We start from the raw sequence: 19084 nt of genomic DNA on the forward strand, positions 1-19084 counted from the left end.
AAAACTTCATGTTGCATGACCTTTAAACTGTGGGTAAGTTTTTCATCATTACTAGTTTAGTTTCCTCACGATATTGACTTTGATTTAAATTATGAAGTGCTATTCAGAAGTACATCTTTTAATATTGGAAGCTGTCTGTAGCGGCATAAACCAAGGAGTTTGGTCGCCATGATGGTGAGCAGAATCCAGAAACTGTGTATTGAAAACATGTCCTCGCCAAACTGCTCAGATATTAAGTGCGCTAACTTTTGGAACAGCTTACTAAGGTATCGACTTATTGTCACCCCATGTGAGTAATGGTCTCATCATGGCCACCCCAATTTAAAAATTCCGGCTCCACCACTGGATGGATAGCAGGGCTGAGTCAGTATCAGTGAGTCCCGACTCAGTAAAAAAAACACTCGTGAGTTTTGAACGACTCCTCCATGACTCGACCATCTTTACTGCACTCACAGATCCCGAGTGCGCTGTAATATATATCTTCTCCGTTGACATTCGTACTTTAAGGATAAAAAAGAATGAATCGGCAGATAAATAAAAGAGGAGTCACGGGGCCCGTTGGGGAAGCATTATTCAAAGAGCAACAATCTAGCAGGTAGTAGCTGGCCTATTGTGCTCTCTGAACATTTAGTAGCCGCTAACTAGTGTTAAGCTAACTTCTCCCGTTAGAGCATAGTTTCGAAGTGTGTCACCTTTCCCGATCAACTTGTATTATCTTTGTTTGATCTACTATGAAACAAATAAAACGGGAGTTCTTGTGTTTGTAGCTTTTTGGCTAACGCTACATAGCTTTGCTAGCTTGCTAGCCTGCTACAAGTTTTCTCCTGAAAGGACAACCCTTGATAGACTAGCGTCGTGCATTGTTTATTCTCGGCTGTTGTTGTGGCATTTGCTTGTTTTCTTTATTGCTATTTCTGTTCTCCTTTTTGACAGAGTACATTGCGACTTGAAAGAAACCCAGGTACACATTCCAGCTGCTGGGAGAAAGGCAGAGTATTCTAGTGCAGGTAGCGGTTTAAATACATCGAGCAGACACACATGCGTTCAAAAGGAATCCCGTCTTGACCCGTACGTTGTGTCAACCCACCGCTGAACGCTCAGCGTTGCTTAAAATTGACGTAAAACGAGCAGCAATGTCAAGTTTTTTCTGATGACAGGATATGCTCAGTTTTCATGAAAATGACATGTGCAATAGAGCCCCCTAGCGGTGATAAACCATCTATAACACATCTAAACGAGCAAAGGTCTAGTTTACGGTATCGTTTTATCACATTGACGAAACTCACAGTCCCATGTGTACTTGTAGCCACATCAAATATATTTAGAAATATTATTTTATCATCACAACACCCCTTCCTAAATGGTAGTTGTGACATGAAAATAATTGAACACTGAATTATATCCCGTCAGTCAATATAATGTGTTCTTTTCTTAATTTCCCTGTTAGCACAAGCCTCTGCTGGTAAGTGGAAGTCTTCATTCCAACCAGTGGTTAAGAGAAATGCCGAAGATGAGTCGCACGAGCAAAGCAGTGTACAAAGGTATGATGGATGTTGCAGTTTGGTTTGTAGTGTGTATGTTGTACTGATATTTTCCCTGTTCCTTGCTTTTAGATATGAAAAATACGAGAAGGATGTTGTGACATCGACACCTTCGCACCACCAACACTTAGCAAAGGCTGCTCGCCCGCCCGTGTCTCGTCTTGTCTCAGGCACTGGGCCTGAAGGGTAAGATGATTCTCTGAAGCCAGTTGTTATGGGGTGCACCTTACATGTTTGAAAGTTAGCACCCTCTATGCAGACACGTAGCAGCGGCAAACCATTACAGACGTTTACATTTAAGGGGTCCACTGTGGTTGTCCTCCACTGCTTTTGTACGTAGTATTCATTCATTTTTTTATACCCCTTATCCTCATTAGGTGTAAGCTGGACCCCCTCCCAGCTGAGTTTGGACCGGGCTGGTTGCATGGCACATGTAGACAAACAACCATTCACACATATGGACAAATTAGAGCAGAATAGCTTATTAGTAGTATTTATTACTAGTATTTTTGGGCCTTTTTTTAAAATTGTACAAATATTTAAACTTTCTTCTTAAATAATCTTTGTAAATGTTCATTTTGTAGCATTATGACTTAATAATATAAGAAGTTTATTCTCGCAAAAAATATTTCAGCTTTATTTTGTGTGCATTCCTATAATATAACTTTAAATAAATGGCATATTTCAAGTCGATGCTACTAAATTTTACCCCCATATTAGGAGTTTATTCTTGTTAAATTATGACCTTATTTCTCGTTACGATACAATTATTTTCCTCTTAATATTTTTATTTTATATTAATGAAATTACTGAAGCTTTTTCAATTTTTTTTTCTTGTTAATTATATTTTTAGTGCTGCGGGCCCATAAAAAATCATCTCATCCACGGAGCGAACATACTAAATCCACACACAGATGCCCAAATGGAGATTGGATCCCTGGATCTCCTGGCTCCAGTTGCTTTGTAGCATATTGTAGCATATTGTAGCATATTGTAGCATATTGTAGCATATTGTAGCATATTGTAGCATATAGTGTTTTACTAACTAGTTTAAGCGCTCAGTGTTTCATCGTTGATGAATTCTGATGTTATGATTGAAAATGGCGCACTAACAGTCATCCTCCCTCTGTCTCCTCCAGGACTGAACTTTACGACCCGTTTGATAATGACATGGTTGACTCGACAATTGACAGATTACGGCCCACAAAGGACAACTTCCCACCTGAGCAATGTTTGTCTCCAGGCGGGAGCCGTCATGTCATGTCCTCCTGGGAATTAAGCCGACGGCGTGACTATAACATGAAGTCACTGGAGCCACCAGGGTATGCATCCATGAGGACATCCTATGGCGCAGAGAGGACCAATGGAGAAGAAGCCATGGCAAGGCCAGAGCACAGCAGCATGGTATATCCTAGTTCTGTTTGTATGTTCAAGTACTGATCATACTGTGACTCTCTAAACCAATTTCTACCTTTTCCTCTCCACAGATGGTCCCACGTGTTAGGTTGTCTTCACCAAAGCTGCAGGACTATCAGATTACGGAGGAGCCCGGTGAAGCAGGTAAAAAAAAAAAAGCTTGCTCAAAATAAGAGTTTGGAATGAATGCCAAAATCATCACACAGTAACTTAACACACAAAAGTAGGTAAGAAATAAGCTCCATATTTTACTGTACTATAACATTTACAGCCACCCTCGGGCATCTCTGTGTGGAGTTTGCATGTTCTCCCCGTGCATGCGTGGGTTTTCTCCGGGTACTCCGGTTTCCTCCCACATTCCAAAAACATGCTAGGTTAATTAGCCACTCCAAATTGTCCATAGGTATGAATGTGAGTGTGAATGGTTGTTTGTCTATATGTGCCCTGTGATTGGCTGGCCACCTGTCCAGGGTGTACCCCGCCTTACGCCCGAAGACAGCTGGGATAGGCTCCAGCACCCCCCGCGACCCTCGTGAGGAAAATATATTTCTTACGTACTTTTTGAGTGTTAAGTCGCTGTGTGGTGATCTTAGCGTTCATTGTAAGATGACACCGTGAGTCATACTGCTCTATTGCGTAATGACCTGCGATATCCGATGGGTCTTCCAATCAAATGATGATGGGAAACATCCAATCACAAATGTTTTTGTGCACCTTTTTATAGAAGCGGAAGAGAGTAGGACAAAAAGCAAAAGGACCAAATCTATTCTGATGGATCAGTGAGTAGCGCACATCTCCACTGACTTATTATTGAATTAGGATGCCTTGCCTGTGCAAATGATGAGGGTAAACATGTTAAAGTGTAAAAAGGATTTGGACCACATCGTGATAATCCTTTTGAAGGATAACCATCAACTGTGACCTGTGCGACATCGAAGTGAGCAATGGGCAGGAGCTGGAGGACCACTTGGACAGCAAAATTCACTGGGACGTAATGGAGCACATCCAACAGCAGAATAACTATGACGACATGACGATAGCCTTCCTGCAGGTAAAAAGACTCACTTTGGAAGACCCAAGTCATATTTACTGACAGCAGGGTTTCCTAAACCCATCATTTTAGCTCAGGGGTGGGCAAACTTTTTGACTCGCGGGCCGCATTAATTTAACAAAATTGACGGGGGGGGATTATGTAGTATTTTACACGTAACAGTCCATTTTTACACCTATATTTTTACACATAAAAGTGTCATGCAATCTGCTATATGTGCACTTTGAAATCATTTATTTGATGTAAAGTGTGTTTCTCAATGTATTATTATTGTTGTTTTTATTAGAATTATTATTATTATTAGTTATAGTAATGTTATTTTATTATTATTATTTTGTTGTAATAATATTACTACCATTATTATATTAATATTATTAACAACAATATTAATATAATAGTAGTATTATTATCATTATTTGTATTACTATTATTGTGCTTGTGCTCCTTTTTCCAGGAGTATTTTGTAATATTACTACCATGATTATATTAATATTATTAACAACAATATTAATATAATAGTAGTATTATTATCATTATTGACAACATTATTATTATTATTATTATTATTATGTGCTTGTGTCCCTTTTTCCAGGAGCATTTTGTAACAGACCACATCAAATAACGAAATTGATAAAGCAGCTACCTCAAGCATATTGAAACACTTGGCGGGCCGGATGTGGCCCCCAGGGCCGTAGTTTGCCCACCCCTGTTTTAGCTCCAGACCCACATTGGAAATGAATAGCATGTCAATCAAAACAGAGCATTTATTTGTAAAGGCGGTAATACTCATCCAGTTTTTTTTGACATTGTAGGACGTCATGTTGTATAAGAGCATCAAGTGCAGCCGAGCCATAGATGACAGCGCTCTTCGTGGTAATGAACCCCCCCATAACAAAAACCTAACTACGGCCCTCAGCAACAGCGTTCCTCTTTTTGGTCCAGCTCTGCAGGAGAACGACCACATGACAAAGGTTGCGTTGTTCCACTGCGCAGCTTGCCAAGTCCTCGTATCCACGGCGGCATCATCTGTGCAGAATCACATCACCTCGCCGGAACACCTCTCCAAAACAAAGGTAACACCTGTGCTGCACGCTAATGATCTGTACAGTGCCGTCGCACTTGGAATTCCTTCCCTAACCATGGAATTTTGTTGAATTCATGGAGGAATTTGGAGCACAGCGGAGACACGCTTCACTTGACAAAGCAGATACCATCATGAAAGAGCTGCAGCCTCAGTTTGAAAATTTCCTCAAGGTATGCCAGACATGCTAAACATTTACAGTACATCTATTCTCATTACACCAAAATGATGATACATGTGGATCATTTTTACAATTATGAGTTAAACTGCATCAAAATTGTCGGAAATGGTCATTCTGTCTATCCGTGGCACATACTACAGTATGTACTGTACTGGTGTTGATATGTAGTATTCTGGTCTGGTAATGTGGCCGACATTACTTTTACATCACATTACTTGCATGAAGTCTTGAAGGCATCCTTGGCATGTCTGACATGATAGAGTTCAAAAATAAAAGTTCTCCTCCCATCCCGTGTGGAAGTGGTAAGGTTTTGGCTCCTTGGGGTTAGAAGATATATATTTCTGCTAGCGGTAGTCTTGCGTTCCCTGCGACCTGTGAATATGGGGGTGTTATTTCGTGTGTACGGGGCTCTAATAATGTTAAAAATGATCAGTCATAAACAGGTTTTCTATGCTCCAAACTATGAAAATATTCCCATGTCTTAACAGTCAATCCTAAATGGCAGAGTTGAGTTTAAGCTCGCTGTACGTTACCGTAGTAACAGTAACAGTAGCTCATGTTTCAGCAGGGATTATTGTGCCTGTTGTAAGAATAATTCAAACCTGCAATAAAAGCCGCTGTCAACGAACATAACAGTAACGTCACTGACACCTGGTGACCTGGAGGGAATACTACGTAACATTCTCGGTGTCTTTTCAATGCGTCTTCTGAATGCCTTTTTATAATATGTATTGTAGTCCATTCAGCAATGTTTATACTTGAGAATTCTTAGTAACATTTGGTTTAATGTGCATATTTTTCTTCCAAATAATAGGCCCTACTCAACCATGAAACAGAAAAAAAAACAAAAACAAAAATATACTTGGTAAACTGTGATATTGTATGTTCTTGACCATGGGCAAAGAGCCTAACTTTATGGACATATGTTGTATTTATTAGGGTTTCAGCCAGTTTGAATGACAGGAGACCCCGACCCCAAAGATGCCATAGACGCCCCGAGTGCTGTGTGACACGACTTCACAATGGACTTCACCATCACAACCAGTACAGTTTGATGCTTTGTGCGTGCAAACCAACGACGTGCGATGAGGATCATGGCTGGTGAGGCACTGATTCCTTGGGGTTATGTTAATACAGGTTGGTCGTTCAGAAAATAACCCCCAAAAAACATAATTCATTTTTTTAATGACCGGATGTGTATGTTAAAACCGATTGGAATCGTACGTTCATTCATTCATTTTCTACTGTTTATCCTCACGAGGGTCGCGTGTGGTGCTGGAGCCTATCCCAGCTGTCTTGGGGCGAGAGGCGGGGTACACCCTGGACTGGTGGCCAGCCAATCACAGGGCACATATAGACAAACAACCATTCACACTCGCATTCATACCTATGGACAATTTGGAGTCTCTAATTAACCTAGCATGTTTTTGGAATGTGGGAGGAAACCGGAGAAAACTCCACACAGAGATGGCCGAGGGTGGAATTGAACTCGGATCTCCTAGCTGTGAGGCCTATGCGCTAACCACTCACTCGCCATGCAGCCCTTAATACAGTGCAATGGACACATTTTGATTTTTTGGGTTGTTTTTTTTGTATTTCTCATCACAGCAGGTGAGGCTCCCCTGACCGCACGCCACTGGTGTACACATAGCTTTATCTGCCTCTTGTATTACTTTTTTTTGGGGGGGGGGCATGCCAACTTGTGAATAATTGTTTTTGTTTAGAAACACAAATGTTTTCAACATTGTATTTGATATAGTACATTCCAAAATTAAATGATTAAAAAAAAAAAAACATAATTTCAACGTTAAATATCGTACATTTTACAGTGTTGCAACCGAATGTAGTGATCCTGGTCAGGAGTTGTCGCCCTGAATGTGGTCTATCGTCAACAGAGACTGTCGTGTTGTGGCGATCATACAGGTTTCTGATTGTGGGTTTCTGGCTTTCTAACTGTAGCTCAAACTGGCCTCCACCATACCCGCTACCTGGGGACGTCGGTCGTGTGATAGACGTGCCTAACAATGCTGGCCTTTTGGGGCCTTTATATAGGCCTTCCAAACCAATCCTCAAATGATGCACACAGCCACTAGTATTACAGTATTGCGGAACGTGTATTTGCACCAAGCCATGTGTCATGAACCGCAACAACATAACTCATTCTCAACTACCCGAGCACTGAGTTAACAATAAATCCACAAGGTAAATTACAAGTACAAATGTATATACTTTTAGTTTAATATTGACTGTTAGTATACACAAGCGATAGAAAGTCAAGTCTGCAGCATCGTTATTGCCTCTTTTTAGAAAAAAAAATGACAGAAAAGTCCATTTTTTTATTTATTAAGAAACACGTTTTAAACATTGTATTTGTGATATAGTACATTTCAAAATTAAATTATTTAAAAAGCGTATTTTCCATAGTTAAATATCGTAGATGTGGATGTAGGGCATGAACAGCAATGGTTGTTAGTTTTCTTTTTTTTGTGGTTTTTCTTACCCATTATACAGTGGAACCTCCAAAGTCGAACAACAATTGAAAAAATTCAGCCATACAATGGTGGCAAAATGTCTCAAAAGTCAACCTAAACATGGGCGTTCCAACAGATCAAAATGCAGGATGTCCTGTAAGACAACAAATTCATAAGATTTCAGCTCACGAAGCATTGAATGATTCATTTGCACATTACATATAATGGAAACTTTTTTTTTTGACTACATGAAATTAGACAACCGGCATCATGGGAGGGCTTGTCTACTACTTGGGAGGTTCCACTCTACTTTAAATGGAAACACAATAAAATGTAAAAAAAGAAAAAAGTTTCTATGTATAATAGAGTTGCACATTTTATTCTTGTCAGTTTTTTTTCCAGATAATGATCACTTCATTGGAATCTGCCACAAAGTGTGTATGGGTTTATAATAATGGGCTAGAAGAAAACAATTGGCTTTTTTTTTTAATTTACGCAGCAGAGGTGCTCCCAAATTTCGAACAATAGTTCATCTGAGGTAAAGGTTGTCTTCCGTGGACACGTACTGCATGAAAACAAGACTACTTGGTACTGTACTTCCAAAGGGTGAATGAAAGCCTGTCAAAACAAAACAGGTAGTATCCAAAAGAACTATCACCAGCCAAATGTCTCGACATATACGGCAATCTTAAAGATGAATACTGTACTTGACTAAAAAAAAGTGGAGAAAAAACCCCGTCCCATGTACATACACACACAGTCTAGTGAAGTCTTAAAAAAAAAAAAAAAAAAAAAAGTCCCCGTTGGCTTCACGAGGTGGCTTGTGCAGCATTGAGAGTGTCCTCTTGGTCCGTCTTGATGCAAGCCAAGTCTGTGGATGGTGACGTGACCTCAACCATGCCAAGCCCAGTGTGGGGGACACCAGTGTTCATGATGTGTCTTTGTAAATGCTTCACCCAGTCCTCCTGGACCGATAGGGGACCCTGGAAGACGAGGTCACAGAACCTGCAAGGAGAATGTGATATGATGATCCGTGACATCCGACGTCGACGGCAACACACTGATACGCAAAAGGGCAAGACGAGGTTTACCTGCATGTAAGTCTGTACATTTCCTCTGGCGTTTGTGTTAACGGAAGCATCTTCTTCTTTGAGCTCTGCCTTAAACGCTGCCGCCTCGCTTTGCAGTCAAATGCTGAAAGAAACAATTTATATTAGGACTACAAGGAGGTTCTCGGTTCGAATCTCAGCTGTGTTCTCATGATAGTCAATAGGCAGTCAATATAAACTATGGGGTCCATATTTTTCACCATTTTTATTGAACGCCCTAAACTGCAAAATGGAACCTCTCAAACAAATGGAAGTTGAGGTTGACTTCCTGCAGTGGAACTGCTGATCTGAGTGCTGTTCCTGCCGGGTGTTTCTCGTGCTGCACGACCGGCACGGCAAAACCGGTCCCGTAGGTGTCACAAAATATGGCCTCAAAGTTGCTATTGACTGTTGGTGTACTTTTAGAACAAATACTATGAAACATTCACGACAGCTGTAGCGTCTTTTTCTACTGGTGCATCGGAAACCGACCAAAGCTCACTTCCATTTTCTCCATTTTTTGTCGTTTGAATGTTTTTGTAGATTGTACTTTTGGGGAGAGGAGTTACGGCACTTCAGAGGCCTAACTCTGAAGAGGAAATGCCACTTACTGGTTCCCTCTAGTGAGGCACTTCTTTTGCGCTTGACACATGCACGGAGATGATTGGACAGACTGACGCCACTGTGAAAACTTGCATTGCAGTGGACACACGCCTTCCTGTTGAATTCGCCTTTCTCTGCAAAAGGAATATAATAGTCACACATACAGCGCTGTGAGAGTGTTTTGTCACAAATGTTTCAGACCATCAAATTTCAATATGAAGTCAATGGCAACACAACCCAATGCAAAATACAGTTTTAAAATGAAGCTTTTTTTCATTGTTAAGGGAGGAAAATAAATCCAAACCTACTGAAAAAGTGATTGCCCCCTAAACCTAATAACCGCTTGGGCCACCCTGAGCAGCAGCAGTTCCTACACAGCATGTCCCTTCCCTGTAGTGTCTAAGGCAGAGGTAGGGAACCTATGGCTCGGGAGCCAGGTAGGGCTCTTTTGATGACTGTATCTAGCTCTCAAGCATTTACCACAATAAAAATGTATTTTTGCTAACATTTTAAAGTAAACATCACGGAAATCACTGTTAAAAATATTAAAAATCAACAACTTTCTTATGCATTTTAATCCGTCCATCTATTTTCTACTGCAATATGGCCGACCATATCTATCTTTCATGATGATATTTTCCAGGTCAAACACCAAAACTTGATTATTACTGGGTAATGCGGTAGTCTACCTCGGTCATTGAGATGTCAACATGTAAATATAAACTTTCCTCCTTTAGTCAAATAGTCACCTAGCTAAAGCTGCAGAACCAAGCCTTCTGGCAAAGATGGCCAAAAGAATGAAATATACTGAGTACGGTGCAAAACCATGCAGCAGCAGAAGTTGCATTAATGGCAGCAAGTATTTGATTTATTATTGGACACTGCGCTGCTCACAAAAGTGTGCTGGCCACACCCCCTTGGCGTGGGGTAGTGTGCCCGGTCTACGTAATTAGAGCCCATTATATCTAAAACTGTTGGTCTTACATAAAAATGCACACATTTTATTGCATTCAATGTTTAAAAAAATGTATATGGCTCTCACAGATACACATTTTAAAATATCTGGCCTTCATGGCTCTCTTAGCCAAAAAGGTTCCCGACCCCTGGTGTAAGGCATTGAGAGCGCTGCAGGGGAGTCTGTGGTGAGGCTAGTCGCTAGCCAGTGTGTTCTGCTGTGTCAATGTGCTCGTGACGTAGTTTGATCGGCCTAACAATGTTAATATCGAGATGTAGTCATGCATCACATAAGCATTACGGATGATGGGCAAAATTCTACAAAAAAAAAAGTTTCACGTTTTGAATTTTTATACCAAAACTGAAAAATGCATGGGCATTGATTTCACGTGACGCTTCTGACTCGGATTACCGTATTCTTCAATTCCTAGTGGTATCGAATGGAGAACAGATACATTTCCATTTTGATAAGGCTGCTTACCCGATGCCGCGATTGGCAGTGAAGACGCCACTCTTGGTCCCAAACTATGTTCACCATTGCAGGAGACCGGTGCAGGGTACCTGGATATATGCAAAATCCCCTTGGGTTTGGAGTCTTCCTGGCACTTTCTCTTCTTCAGAATTCCTATCAATGCAGTCGTGTCGGAAAGTGAATCCTGCTCATCCAACTTGGTCTGCAGTTGGCTTTTGTCAGCGTCCCTTTCCAAGAATGAAAATACAGGCCTGAGTGGTTTGACATCAGCGCACACGCTTGAATCCGAGTCATTCTGGTGGATTCCAAAGGAAGTTGGCATGAAATGATCAGCACCATAATGGGAATTATTCTGTTTCTTTCCAAGGATCTCAACTGCCCTGAGGTACTCCTTTTTGTTCCGCATCAACTCCTTGAGTACAAGTAATGGGGATCTGTTCTTTGATAAATAGGCTCTACCAATCTTTTTGAGGTGGCCCCGAACATGGTTGGACTGTCCTTTCCTATTGTCAAATGAATCCCCACATAATGGGCAGGAATGGATACCCGTCTCCTCGGAATCTGGCTGCAACTGCAACACTGCAAAATAAAAACCAGAGCAAGCATTAAACAATGGCGTCCAGTAGAACAGCTAAAACAAACTTAGGACTTTTTAACTTTGACTTTCAAAATAAGTTCCAAGAGCCCTTCAGACATGAAATAATACTCCTATTGTTTACGTCACAACCCTTGAACTCCAGGGTCCGTGGACTCGAGACTAATAACCTAGCCATCTAACCTGGCAGCCTCAATTTTCATTTCTTCTAAACTTAATAAAGCAAAAACTTACCACTTCCACACCGAATGAGAGAACCTTTTCCCACTCTATAATGTCAAGCATGCCATGGTTGCAGTGCACTTCATGCAGTGTTCAGGTCATGTAACGTCTCAATGTTTTTGTAATTACTGAATACTACATATCACTTCCATTTAAGTATGGTGACTAATTAATATACTATAGTCTACTATGAAACGATCATTAAACAATTTGAATGTCCTCGCGCAATAATCTAACTGCACTATTGCGAGGGACAACTGTATCTCAAAAGATAAGGGCAAGTCATCCCATATGGAGATATATATATGTATATATATATATATATATATATATATATGAAGCCGCTTTTAAAATGATGACCAATGACATCAAGAATGTCATTTCTTGTCAATGACATTGAAAAACGTGATTTTTAAAATTTAAAGAACAAAAGTAAAGGTGTTTAAAGACAGGCCTTGTGTCATCTCATATAATATAATATAATATAGTCATTGATAACAACTTGTTGATTAACTCTTTCAATCCCAGCCCTTTTTCAAAAGTCGTCCCTCTGGGTATCGGCCATTTTTGATGATTTTGACCAACTCACTTCCTAGTTTCTGTGTAGCGTGGGTAGCGAATGAATTAAGCAACATGGCATCAGCTACGGAAGAGTTACGTCCTATTTTCCCCCTTAGTTGAACAAGAACATTGCCAAATCCCCAACTTTGTTTTTAGCCAAATAGCTCAAATCAAATACTATCGGTACCTTTTTTCAGTTTCTGGAACGATGTGATCTTCCGAGGGATTTTGGGTTTCCGGTCTTTACAAACCACCTGGTCAGGAGTCAGGACATGGCGCGCTTTGTAGGTTAGTCCAATCCTGTGAAGATGTCCTCTCACGTGATTGGACAAGCCCACTCCCGAGTGAAAGACTGCAGAACAGTACGGGCAGTGGTACTTGCGGTCCAGTTCCAGCTCTGACATGTCTTCTGCTATGGATGATAATGGATGAGAGTCAAAGGTTCCTTGAAACACTTCTGTTTCCATGTCTTCTTCTTTTATTGGAGGGTCACTCTGCTCCTGCTCTTCGTTCTTTGTTTTCTCAAAAAGCTGCTTTGATGCCTGGAGAGCACCACGTATCGACATTCTTCTGCTATAGGTATAAATTAAATTATGATTTTCTGGATTGCCACCGTTGTCAAACATGTTGGCATCTGTGTCTTTTAGATGGAAAGCGTCTTTTCTATCGTAGTCATCAGCATCTCCTTGGTTTAGTCTCTTCGGGCTTGGCATAGGTTTTGGCAAGATAAAACAGGAGTCTTGGTCCGAAGTGTTGCGGTAAGGGGTGGACATCTTTCTCTTAGATGGGGACTTCCTGATAGGCGACTGATCGAGATTGCAATTGGGAACCCTTTCCACCTCATGGGATGATCCTGTGAGACCATTTGGAGATAATGCCGCGTTTTCCTGAACCTGATGAGAACCTTCATTTTTACAACTCAAATCAGTTATAGATGTGTTTTCTTTCCTCTGCTCTGCGGTCTTCCTTCCATGTTTTTGTCGGGATAGTAGAACATTAATGGATTTATCCAATTTGGATTCAGTGAGTTGGGACTTTAGACCTCGCTTGATCTTGTTACTTTGAAATAAATCTGAAATGTCGCTCGACTCAGCGGGCAAACGAGCTCTTTTTGAGGGGACCTGATTTTGAATGGTAATTTCTGAGGTTAACTCTGCGTCTTCTACCAGTGTGCAAGAAGGAATGTGCTGCTCTTCCTCGGATGGTTGGATGTGTTTCTCGGCATACTGTGCACATTCATATTCCTTAAACTCTTGTTGGTGGCGGCGCAGCAGGTGATTTTTAAAAACATTTTTGCTAAAAGCTTTGTAAGAGCAAATGTTGCAAGAGAAGGTTTTACAGTCGCCGTCCCTGATTTGCTTTCTAACCGCCTTTACCGTGTGCTGGACGATGTCGTGTCTCATAAGATCATGTCTGCTCTCGGTCCTGTAGCTACATTTGTCACATCCCAACTTTCTCTTGTCGTGGGTTTTTGCATGTTGAACAAATGTGTTGGGGCAGTTCGTTGTAAACGGACACTGCGGGCAGAAAAGCTTTGCATCGTTGTCCTGGTTGTCCTTGTCCCCCCATGCTTTGAGCTTGTCGGGGAGCCTTGGTCTTTTCTCATGGTGTCCACTCATGTGCTCAATCAGGAGACTGCTTTGCCTGAAAGAATCGCCACATTCTCTGCACATATAAGTCTTTGGCAAATGATTTGGTGGGTCTTGGTGAGTTTTCATATGACGTTGCAAATGATGGGCCTTCTTGAAAATGAGCTTACATTTTGAGCATGGGTAACAAGACGCTTTCTCCTCTGAATGGGAATTCGCCGTGAGCCTCCCATTCAGTGATGAAAGGCCACGGCTTGGGTTACCTTCATGCGAATTTCTTCCCGGTACATTGCAGAGAACTTGCTTGATGGCTTTCATGGTTCCATTAGGATGACTTGGAACGTTGACTGTCTGGGATGTCTGCAGCTTGGAGAAAGTCCTTGCCTTTTTGACATCTTTGACAGGAATGGAGTCCACTTGGTCCTCCGTATGAGAGAAATCCTCAGGTGACTTGTGACTCAAATCTGAATACATGTCCACTGAGGGATCTACCATGACAACCATGTCCATTTTGCGTTTTCTTTTGCTCTGGTTGTTTAGAGGATGCACTTCCTCTTTAGGTTCCTGGCCTGAAGAATCATTGTGATTCTCCCACAGAAACTGCATAAACTCTTTATGAGGGTCCCATTGGAAGTCATTGGGGCTACTGAAATCATCAGATAAGTTCTCCGGTGATTCCATATCAAAGCCCCAAATTCCAGCAGTATCTATTTCTTGCACAGTTTTTAACTGGGTGATGCTTTTTTCCTCATCTTTGTCTATGGGTATGCTGTGGAGTTCAGCATACCCATCAGCCCGTGTGGCCTCATGTAGAGAAAGTCCATTACCCAAGCCAATTGGAGCCAACATGTCCGTGTTTGACAGAACATCTAGGACTGTGGACTGATTTAGAGCCCGTTTGTCGAAAGAATCGTTGCAAGAGGTTGATTCTTCCGCCATTTTCACAGATTCTTGAAGAAGGAAGAGGGCGTTAATGTCAGGATCTGCATCTTTGTCATCTCCATCAACACCTGCCAGACATGACATTTCAGCTGCCATGACCTGAAAGACAGCAAAAGAAGTCAAACAATTTTTTCCAACAACAAAACCTGTATGACTCTGCTGATGAGTTCAGCACATTTCATGCGGTTAACATAATACAGGTCTGGGGGGGGGGGGTATGTATTACACTGCTAATGGAGATGTCATACAACTTCATGTCAAGACATCTGAACTATCCCTTCGATTATGACTACTGTCGACTGTGGGGTTGTATCAGTGTGTACCCAGCCTCTCGCCTGAAACCAGCTGGGATAGTTCAATCCTCTCGATCTAAGTGAACCCAGTGTTTCCCACCGGACCGTAATCTATGTACTGCAGAAGATGACATCGTTGTCTAATTTGCATATTTGGCAATGACGCATGTCATGTCTTTTTTATGGTTGTGAGCAAAAAACATGAAAAGAAAAATCCATTATATTGTATTTAGACTAAACTATAAACCTTGCAATCCTACCTACACTCTGTGTTTCCAGCATCACTCGTTGGCTCCAATAGACGCAAGGTGCTCCCCACCCCATCGACAACAGCTGCCACAATCTTAGCGGTCCAGGCTGTAGTAATTCTAAACTTGATGAAACTTACTTAAGATTTGTCTGATCAAAACAGTGTTGCTGCATAAGACTTCAAATACTAGCATCCACTTGACCAGTCCAATTAATTACTTTCTGAATCTGCACCCTGGTCTCTAAATCTCATTTGAACTGTAGTTCTTTTTGCCATAAATTAACCACATATTTGTTTAAGCTGCAGGATTCCAATAACTTTGTGTTTATACTGATACTGATTTATACCGATACATCGGCCGACCGATATCGGGCCAATATTTGCGTTCTTTATTTGAATCGGCATCGACCGATACGTGTGTGGGTTCTCCGATGTATTTTTCCGCCGCATGATTTACAGACAGGCATCCGCCGGGCAGCTTTGTGTTGCCGCAGGACCCTGCAACACACGCAGTCGCGGGACCCCTCCCCCACTGCAACAGTGGGGAATCACAACAAGGGTACGTTTTCAACTTTTAATTAGCCTCTAACAGTTAAACTTTCACCATTGGAATTAGGGAGCTGTTGATGCTAGATAAAACTTCAACTACAACAAATGTTTTGCACATGGTTGAATATTTATTCCTTTTAAATATGTGTTTAAGAAAGCTGAATCCACTGGTTTAAATAAATATTTAAACTTGAGACCTGTAATATTTGTTATCATTGTTATTTTTTCATGTAAATTGAGGGAGCAAAAGCAGTATCGGCCACAAATATCGACCCAAGCAAAATCGGCCATCGGCTAAGAGTGATGGGAAAAAAATCGGTATCGGCATCGGCCATGCCGATCCCTAGTTCATACTGTAGCTGGTTATACAACACATCTAATGTAAATGTTTAAACCTTATTTACGTCATGTATATCTAATATCTCACTATATCGCTCAACAGAGGCATTATAATGCTGGACCAAGTCAGCTGCTGTGTAGTTTGGAAGTATTTACTGTGTAACAACACCGTACCAATGGAAAAAAAACTAATGTCCGACAGTGTTCAAGTGTGAAACAATTTTTATAGCCATGTTCTCAACAGGAATAATTAGCTTTATAATAAAGCTCTCCTCTGATGATAAGCTAGCTCACCAATAAGTGTAGTATGCATGCCGCGCCAGTAGATGGGGATGTAACTCTGAACGCCTTCGGTCTGCGTCAAAATATCAGAAAATCCTAACAGATTGGAAGTCTGCAATTGCTCCTGTTTTCTTTCCGTTCACACAACTATTTACGAACAAAGTAAAATACACATCCGTGAACCGAGGCCGAGAGGCTACTGACTTTACAGTAGTCACATTTTGCAGCCTGTCACTGCAAATTAACTTGTCAAAAACAACAATATTCTGTGCAACCACGACTTTTTTGTGTCTCGCCTAAAATGCAGAGCTGGGATCAGGTTATTCAATCCTTACTGTTCCAATTATTAGCAGTGTTTACAAGCTAGTTAGCTTGCTAATGCACCGTACATGGCCATGGCTGAAATGATGAATTGAAACCATTTATGAAGGACAGAAGAGAGTCTGGGCTCTCAGAAGTGTAGGGCAATAGAAGTGTCACAAGAAGAGAGTGCACCATCACAAAATACGCGCAGAACATTTCCACAGTTGAGACAAAACAGAGGGTTAAATGACAATAACGGCTTTTGACAATCGCCTGTGAATTGTGTAAAAGTTTCGCCACTGTAGTTTACAGATATAATGCCGGCTAACAATGTAATTGTTTCCGGAGTTATGGACGTATTGGTTGATCATTGTTTCATAATATTTCTGCCATTAATATTAGCCTGTGTTGTTGGATGCTGCTGGCATGAGCTGCAGACCATTCCAACAAGGCTGTTCCATACCAAAAAACCCATTACCGAAGCTAAACCGGGGCTAATGACAAATACCACTCAGTAGATTCGACACGGATGGCAATGAAATGTTAAAAACGAGCACACGTTACCTCCCAACGGTGTGGATGGAGACTGGACCCAAGGCATACGGAGCATTTGACAATTTCTGACTTTCGTCTTCCATCTACTTCACAGTCGCCATTTTCCGTGGTGGTCTGGTGTGGCACAGATCATTTATTTTTTTAACGGGTAACCGTGCACATGTCTTCCCGCACAGCACCAAAACCAACAAAATGGACATTGAGGGGGTTGTAATGTGAGCAGTTTGTGCTAAAGTGTCAACTCAAAGTTACGTGTGTTGCTGTCGCTTTGAATTTAGCTACGTAATGTTTGGAGTCGGCGCGTGTACCCCCGCCAGTGCTAAAATGGTACGTTCCACAGAGGACGCATAAAACGAAGATAATGCCCATCCCCTTTAGGTGGCAGATTTTGGTAGCTCGATTGGGAATAACCATTGTTAAGACTAGGTTAATCGGCGTTGAAATGCGGTTAGCAGCTGTTGTTGGTGTTATTTTGTTTTTAAATGAAAACACAACGTGTTGAGTAAGGAAAGTTAGCTGACAGACAGGCATTGATGTTAAATACTGGTGAGATCTAACCATAACGTCCCCATGGCTGTCTTGGTATGGGCTCTTTGTTGCGCTGATGGATTAATGGGTTGCAACAGTGCTTATTAAAAAATATATATATATATATATATATATATATATATACCACGTAATTAATCGGATGACCCAAAAATGTCACTCTTATCAACACAAACTTTCAACATGGTCAGCATTAAACAATTACGTGCATGTGTATGGAAGCCCTTCATTTGCCTGATTCCACCCCACTGCTTTTAAAAATAGTTAATAGTTAAAAAGTATTTTTCCACACAGTTGTTGCTAATATATTGCTAATATATTTAATAAAAGTGCCATACCTAAAATTAAAATTAGTAATGTGCCAAGTAATTAGTAATTTGAAGTTGCGGCTCATTCACGCTGGCAATGACGGCGACTACTAAAATTTCCAATGGTCAGATTAATGGCTAATATATGGCGTCATTGTATAACATTCTTGAACAAAATAATCATTAAACACAGGTGAGTGCACCGAAAAAGATCAGTAAAAAGGCTAAAGGCGGTTGAAAATGTATTATGGTGTAGTATTTCTCCCAAAAAATGCTTCCTATTCGTTCATAAGACTATGTAGCTCTCTTAGCTCTTTAGCTAGCAATTAGCAATGCTCTATAATTTCTTTGTTCTTCAGATCATGAAAAAAACTACAAAGTACATGTAATGCTTCTTTGAACATGTATTACATTGAAATTTATTATTCACAAATTTGATTTTAGATGTGAATAATTTGTGCTAAAGAAAGTTGTAAGGCTAACTATTAAGAGGGTGTTTTCATTGAATTAAGAAAAATGCAGAATGCAGAAATATATGGCCAAATATATGGCCATTAATTGTATAAAGTTCAATGAATCATGATAAGTGGAAAATATAATGCAAATAAAATGCATTTTGCTTCAAATATTGCTTTAAAGAGGAAATTTTTGTGATTTTGTGTGATTTAGAACTGAGAATTGACCATTTGTAATGGCTGTGTGTCTTAAAGGACAAAATACTACAATCCATGTGTGCATCAATAATGCTGTTATTGTGATTTGATTGTGTCCTGGTAGTGACACTCCTTAAATTGACAATGAATGGGTTGTCCAACTCAGATGACTGCACCTTGTCACTGGACAATCTATTTTATGAGAAACCCATTGACCGCAGACTGTAAGTACAAAGAGA

General features: G+C 40.8%; 3 protein-coding genes across 12 annotated transcripts in view; 2 read left to right on the forward strand and 1 right to left on the reverse strand.

The window, feature by feature from the left end:
* On the forward strand, positions 1-8034 carry LOC131125021 (DBIRD complex subunit ZNF326-like). Of its 2 annotated transcripts, none has more exons than XM_058066114.1 (12): positions 1-33; positions 934-961; positions 1448-1541; positions 1614-1727; positions 2681-2945; positions 3029-3101; positions 3682-3736; positions 3861-4008; positions 4821-4881; positions 4951-5081; positions 5173-5262; positions 6210-8034. In XM_058066114.1, exons 1-12 carry the CDS (start codon positions 16-18, stop codon positions 6228-6230), a joined length of 1098 nt encoding a protein of 365 aa, XP_057922097.1. In that variant the 5' UTR covers positions 1-15; the 3' UTR covers positions 6231-8034. The 2 variants fall into 2 exon arrangements, with proteins under 2 accessions (XP_057922097.1, XP_057922096.1); XM_058066113.1 differs by lacking the exon at positions 1-33 and adding an exon at positions 427-595 and having other exon boundaries at positions 934-1007.
* LOC131125017 (zinc finger protein 644-like) lies at positions 7526-17693 on the reverse strand. Its single transcript, XM_058066105.1, has 6 exons — positions 17348-17693; positions 12424-14866; positions 10868-11437; positions 9441-9566; positions 8833-8935; positions 7526-8746 (listed from the first exon to the last, which is right to left on the reverse strand). The coding sequence occupies exons 2-6, from the start codon at positions 14861-14863 to the stop codon at positions 8551-8553; spliced, it is 3435 nt and encodes a 1144-aa protein (XP_057922088.1). The 5' UTR covers positions 14864-14866; positions 17348-17693; the 3' UTR covers positions 7526-8550.
* LOC131125016 (probable ATP-dependent DNA helicase HFM1) overlaps positions 15056-19084 on the forward strand; it is an 18427-nt gene continuing 14398 nt past the window's right edge. For 5 of the 9 annotated variants that reach the window (XM_058066098.1, XM_058066102.1, XM_058066101.1 and 2 more), the window contains exons 1-2: positions 17699-18385; positions 18970-19069. In XM_058066098.1, the coding sequence (XP_057922081.1) occupies positions 18990-19069 (80 nt within the window). In that variant the 5' untranslated portion in view covers positions 17699-18385; positions 18970-18989. Of the gene's footprint in view, positions 17666-17698; positions 18386-18969; positions 19070-19084 lie in introns of those variants that run through there. The other 4 variants (XR_009128963.1, XR_009128962.1, XM_058066099.1 and 1 more) reach the window with 3 other exon arrangements.

Source organism: Doryrhamphus excisus, chromosome 3 (genome assembly GCF_030265055.1).
Source record: "Doryrhamphus excisus isolate RoL2022-K1 chromosome 3, RoL_Dexc_1.0, whole genome shotgun sequence".
Taxonomy (NCBI): Eukaryota; Metazoa; Chordata; class Actinopteri; order Syngnathiformes; family Syngnathidae; genus Doryrhamphus; species Doryrhamphus excisus.

Bases quoted from the DNA above. Each gene is read 5' to 3' on its own strand.
- LOC131125021 (XM_058066113.1), top strand. From the start codon at position 519: ATGAATCGGCAGATAAATAAAAGAGGAGTCACGGGGCCCGTTGGGGAA. The intron at 3,737-3,860 runs GTGAGTAGCGCA...ATCCTTTTGAAG, and splicing joins AAATCTATTCTGATGGATCA to GATAACCATCAACTGTGACC. The intron at 5,082-5,172 runs GTAACACCTGTG...GAATTCATGGAG, and splicing joins AACACCTCTCCAAAACAAAG to GAATTTGGAGCACAGCGGAG.
- LOC131125017 (XM_058066105.1), bottom strand. From the start codon at position 14,863: ATGGCAGCTGAAATGTCATGTCTGGCAGGTGTTGATGGAGATGACAAA. The intron at 11,438-12,423 runs GTACCGATAGTA...TTTATTTTGCAG, and splicing joins GTTCCAGAAACTGAAAAAAG to TGTTGCAGTTGCAGCCAGAT. The intron at 9,567-10,867 runs GTAAGCAGCCTT...TTCCTTTTGCAG, and splicing joins ACTGCCAATCGCGGCATCGG to AGAAAGGCGAATTCAACAGG.